This window comes from Lactuca serriola, chromosome 1 (assembly GCF_051521515.1).
Source record: "Lactuca serriola cultivar US96UC23 chromosome 1, Lser_US96UC23_V15, whole genome shotgun sequence".
Classification (NCBI taxonomy): domain Eukaryota; kingdom Viridiplantae; phylum Streptophyta; class Magnoliopsida; order Asterales; family Asteraceae; genus Lactuca; species Lactuca serriola.
The window spans coordinates 69486569-69492046 of record NC_136408.1 but is presented as its reverse complement, the minus strand read 5'-3'; the positions used below and the strand labels follow the sequence as shown (position 1 = coordinate 69492046).

At 34.3% G+C, this 5478-nt stretch overlaps 1 protein-coding gene across 1 annotated transcript; it reads left to right on the top strand.

The window, feature by feature from the left end:
* The first annotated feature begins 4190 nt into the window (after nt 1–4190).
* On the top strand, nt 4191–4971 carry LOC145056865 (uncharacterized). Its single transcript, XM_079004590.1, has 2 exons — nt 4191–4694; nt 4744–4971. Exons 1-2 carry the CDS (start codon nt 4191–4193, stop codon nt 4969–4971), a joined length of 732 nt encoding a protein of 243 aa, XP_078860716.1.
* The last annotated feature ends 507 nt before the right edge of the window (nt 4972–5478 follow it).

The following is a 5478-nucleotide window of genomic DNA, read 5'->3' as shown; positions in this document are numbered from 1 at the left end:
CAAGTCTTTTTCACAAGTAGCAATTTTGGATATGAATGGATGGATTTATATGTGGTATTTCTAGGGTCATGGATATAACCCAAATCCATACCCATGGGTCTTATGATCCATGGTTCATGTATCCCAACTCTTTATGTATCCATACATAAACTTAGTCCAACATGGATCATAAGCCTAACATATATAAATATAACTAATTAACATAATTAGTCCACATAGATTTAATTAGTCTCTTTTGATCACTAAATTAATTCTTGATCAATACTAATTAAAACATATGATTTCATATTAATATAATATAACTTATAATATATTAATAAATCATATACAACATCTTGTCTCAAAAGTCCATCCTAAAAAATTGCCCTGATGATATGTAACCCAAATGGACCATGCTACTCTCGGGTCAAGTACATAGCAATAATAGTTATGGGCTTAGACATCTAATCCAACAGTCGACCTTTTCGATAACTTTGTAGGGCCCCTCGTCTCTTCATGTTAAGCCTTTGTGTACTTGTCAAGTAGATTTGAACATCCTTTATGGAAGATTTACCATCACCTCGTCTCCTATTATGAACTCTTTTAGTTGTCTCTTCTCGCCCGCTCATTTCTTCATTCGCTTGGCTGCCTCATGCAAGTAAGACTTTGCTATGTCGAGTTCTTCATTCAACCCCTTTACAAACTTGTATGCAGGTGGGCTTGATCCTTTGTAGCTTTTTGTTAGTCTTGGGGTGTCAATGGTTGTTGACTCGTTACAATCTCGAAATGACTCTTCCCTGTAGCCTCGCTCAGTTGTAAGTTAAATGAAAATTAGGCCACATCAATTAGCTTGGCCGAATCTCGTTGGTTTGCACTGACAAAGTGCCTTAAATAAATCTCGAGCAAGTGATTAACCCTCTTAGTTTGGCCATTGGTTTGAGGGTGGAAACTAGTTTAGAATTGGAGTTCTGATCCCATTAGCTTACACAACCCTCTCAGAAACTTCCCTATAAAGTGGGGATCTCAATCACTTATAATGTTTTGGGGAAGTCACCAATATTTCACGACATGCTTGAAGAATAACCATCCTACTTTTTCAGATGTGCAATCCCAGGGGGCTGGGATAAACGTTCCATATTTGGAGAACCGATCTACAACCACCATTATAGAGCCGCATCCTTCGGACATGGGTAATGTTCAAATAATGTTCATCGATATGCTCTCCCATGGTCGCTCATAGATCAGTAGTTGATATTTCCATATTTATACACATTTTAGGCAATATTTGAATACACTATGTTTAATATTTTGGTTATTTGCATAGATAAGTGGTACTTATAAGATTAAATTGTATTTTGCAACCAAAAGAAGTCATCTTGACGAATAAGGACCAAAAGCGACAATGATTGGAACTTTAGAGGTTAAAAGCTTAAAAGATGAAGAATTTGGCAAAAAGACAACCTCACGACGTGAGGAATCATGCCTCACGACGTGAGCATTGAGGTTCAGGAAGATAAGCATTCGGAGGCAAGAATCTATGTCCGATACAGATTAATACTGAACTCACAACGTGAGAAGACTTTCTCACGATGTGAGGAGGATAAATTCGAAAACTATAAATACTCTTGATGCTTACGGATTTAGGAGGTTGGCTGGAGAGAATTTCCAGAATTCGTTTTTCAGAGGGAAAAAAAAGGCAGAAACCTAGTAATAACATCCAAGGAGGAAGAAGAAGATCATACTTTATTCTTAGTTTGGTACATTACTATGTTTTTAATTATGAAGATTACTTGTTTGATTGTTATTATGAGTAGCTAAATCTAGTTGCTTCTGTTAGCTAGATGAAGCTTGAACTCATGAACTAGTTATTTGATTATGGATATTTTGTGTTGGTTGAATGCTTGTGTTTGATTGCTAATACCTAGCATGTTAGTATTTGATACTTGAATTGCTTTAACTCATGTTTTGTGTAGTTTAGTGAATATTGAATTGCGTGAACTTGACACCTAGTAATTTAGTGACCATTGAATTGCTAGAGCTAGGATCCAATCAATCTTAGTTAAGTGATTAAAGTATTAGTTTTGGTTGTGCTAGAGAACATATATTGTGACTATAATATTGTGTTTGTTTAGTCAATCTTAGATAGCTCCAATAATAATTAGTAATCGATTATGCGTTAAATTATGTGTGACCATTCATAGCTCTACATGAATTAATTCAACATTAGTAAATTTGGACTTGAATTGCTAATAATATATTAATTGGTAACCAATGGGAATTGTCCATAATTAAGATCTAACCATTGAGGGAAAGTGGATTCGAACTAACAGAAGTGTTTTTAATATTTGATTGAATAAGTTGTTGAGAATTTAAGTTTGTCTAAACTTGCAAAATTAGATAAAGATCATTTACCTTTTCATAGAATTTTAGGTTAATTTAATTAGGGGTGTTGAACGGGTAATTTTTTCGGGTTTCGGGTAATTCGGGTTTTTCATGTTAGAAAAATTACCCATTACCCTACCCAAACTAAATTCGGGTTTTTGTATTTCGGGTATCGGGTCGGGTTTGAGTAATTCGGATATTACCCGAAATATATAATTTTTTTTTTTGAATTTCACCTGAAAATAAATTTAATAAAATAAATACGTTGTGCTTTATTAGTCTTGTTTATATAAACAAACGAGACATAAACGAAGTTACTCAAGCTTTGAACATTGAGATTTTTTAGTCAATAATACATGAGATATCAAGTAATTTTTTAACAACTTAATCTAATATAATAAGATGTTAAAAAAACAAATACCTAAAGATCTTAATTTAAAAGTTTAAAATATTTAAGATAAATGTAGCCATAAGTTTTGTCATGTTCTGAAGTTTCGTCAAGATAATGAGTTTGTTAGTTGCAATAAAAACTATAATCTAGAAAACAGTTAAGTTTTAAAGAACGTGATGATATATAAAAATTAATTTTAATATTGTTAGTGTCGTATTGTCATAATAAATATATATATATATATATATATATATATATATATATATATATATATATATATATATATATGTTTTACAATAATGATAGTTAGTTTAAGCATGATGAAATACCTGCTATATAGTACAAGCTCTACAAAAAAAAAGGAATTTTTACAATAATTTGGGTAATTCGGGTATACCTGAAACCCAAAAAATGTACCCTTTACCCGACCCGAAAAAAAATCGGGTAACCCGATTACCCGGAAAAATTTACCTGATATCCGATTTACCCGATACCCAAAAAAATCGGATGGGTAATTCGGGTATCGGGTATTTTCGACAGGGCTAAATTTAATAGTAAGTAGGTTAAATAATTAATTTCGTTCCCTGAGATTGATACCCGACTTTTGTGTTATACTATTTGTGAAATAGTACACTGCCCTAGGTCGAATAGCTAGTAGGATAGTAGGTAAAATTAGGTGTAGTACCATAATCCTAGACATGATGGGGCAAAAGGAATAGGTAGTGGAACTTGTGAAGACATGGTTGTTGTTCTATCTATGCTTAACACTATGGACCGAAGGATGACAAAGATGGACCAGTCAATTCATGCTATTAGAGTTGGTTATGAAAGATGTAATGGTCCACACTTGACAAAAGATTGCCATTTGGATGATAATGGAAATAAGAAGGTGCAAGTTTACTACTCGAGTGGAGATAAGTAGGATGAAGATTGGAGGAAACCAAAGTACGAGTGGTTGCCATATTAAGAATATAAGAAGCAGAAAGAAGAAAAATATAGACAGACCGGCCGAGGCTTCTACCAAAAAGAACAACCACCTCCTGAAAAGAAAGTTGATCTTGAGTCTATGTTAGCACGATTTATGGAGGCTTCAGAGAAAAGACACGATGAGACTGATGCAGTGATAAGAGAACATCAAAATCTGATGAAGGACCAGCAAGCGTTGCTAAGGAATCACCAAGCATCGATCAGAAATATCGAAGCCCAACTAGGTCAACTAAGTACTTTGGTACATGAAAAATTATCTCCAAAAATTCTCGAGAAAAAACCTCAACCACATGTTATGGTGATCGAAACTGAAGAGGATACCATCTTTGAGTTCCTTGAAGCACTAGAAGTCGATCCATATTTGTCCAGACCATAGCCGAAGAAGTCAAAACTAGAAGAAAAGAATATTGCTGAAACATCAAACTCACGACTTGAGCATTCAAGGCTCACGATGTGGGATGAGTCTGATCAGAAAAAATTTAGTGACGTTCAAACTTATCGTCCTCCTTTACCATTTCCGTCTCGAGCTCATATTCACCCACTGGAGCAAGAACACTTGAAGTTTATGAAGCAAGTGAAGGGTATTTCAATAAATACTCCTTCTATTAAAGCATTGTCTCAAGTTCCTGAATATGCAAAGTTTTTGCTAGATTTATTAGACACTCACCGACAGTTAGAAAAGAATTCTAAGGTGATACTTAGTAAGCAAACTTCTAAAGTAATATTGGGAGAGTTGACAAAGAAAATGGGAGATCCTGGATGCCTCACTCTTCCGTGTGAATTTGGAAATAATACAAAGACTTATGCTTTAGTCGATTCTAAAGCTAGCATAAATCTAATGCCTTTTTCGTTCTATCAAAAGTTGAATCTTCCCAATTGGAAGGCTACAAGAATGAAAATTCACATGGAAAATCGTTTAGTAACTCATCCAAGAGGCATCGTGGAAGATATTTTGGTAAAAATTAGGAAATTTGTTTTTCCAATTGACTTTGTCGTTTATAAAGGAAGATGCAAATATCCCAATAATTCTTAGTCACCCTTTACTAAATACTGCTAGGGCCTTGGTAGACATTCGCGAGTCAAAACTTACTTTGAGAGTAGGAGATGACGAAGTTACTTTTGAAGTGGAAGATGGAATTCAAAATGGTGATGCTCAAGATGAAGTTTTCAACATAGGAGAAGAAAATAAGCTTGAAGAGTTGGAGAAGTTAATGGAGGAAGAGATTCAATAAGTGAAACGTACAAAGCCACGATCATTGATTCCAATGGTTATAGAAGTGAGTGCTTATAAAACTCCAAGTTTTTATGTGAGTAAGGAAAGTGAAGACAATCTAGTATCTAGTGACGATGATGAAGTTACTTCGGAATTTAAACCACTAATTATGGATGAGAAAGTTGAATCAATAGAGTTGACAAAGGAAGATGGAGCGAAACATCAACTTGTGGTAAATAAAGGAGTAAAAAGAAAGCTTGAAGAGTGTGATGTGAAAGGTAAGAAAGAAAATTCTAAAAAACGTTATCTTAGAAGAGTTCAAGCTTACAAAAGAAGTTGGAAGGAGCCGAAGGTACAATTGGTGATGAACAATGCTACAATTTCAACATGCAGTGGCACAAAGACCGGCTCATGAATCTAACAAGAAGAAGTGCATCTCGGGAGGCAATCAGAGCTTGGTCTGTGATTTTCTTTTCGTCTTTGCATTTTAATTAGTTTTTTCATTTTTAGTTGAATTTAAGGATAT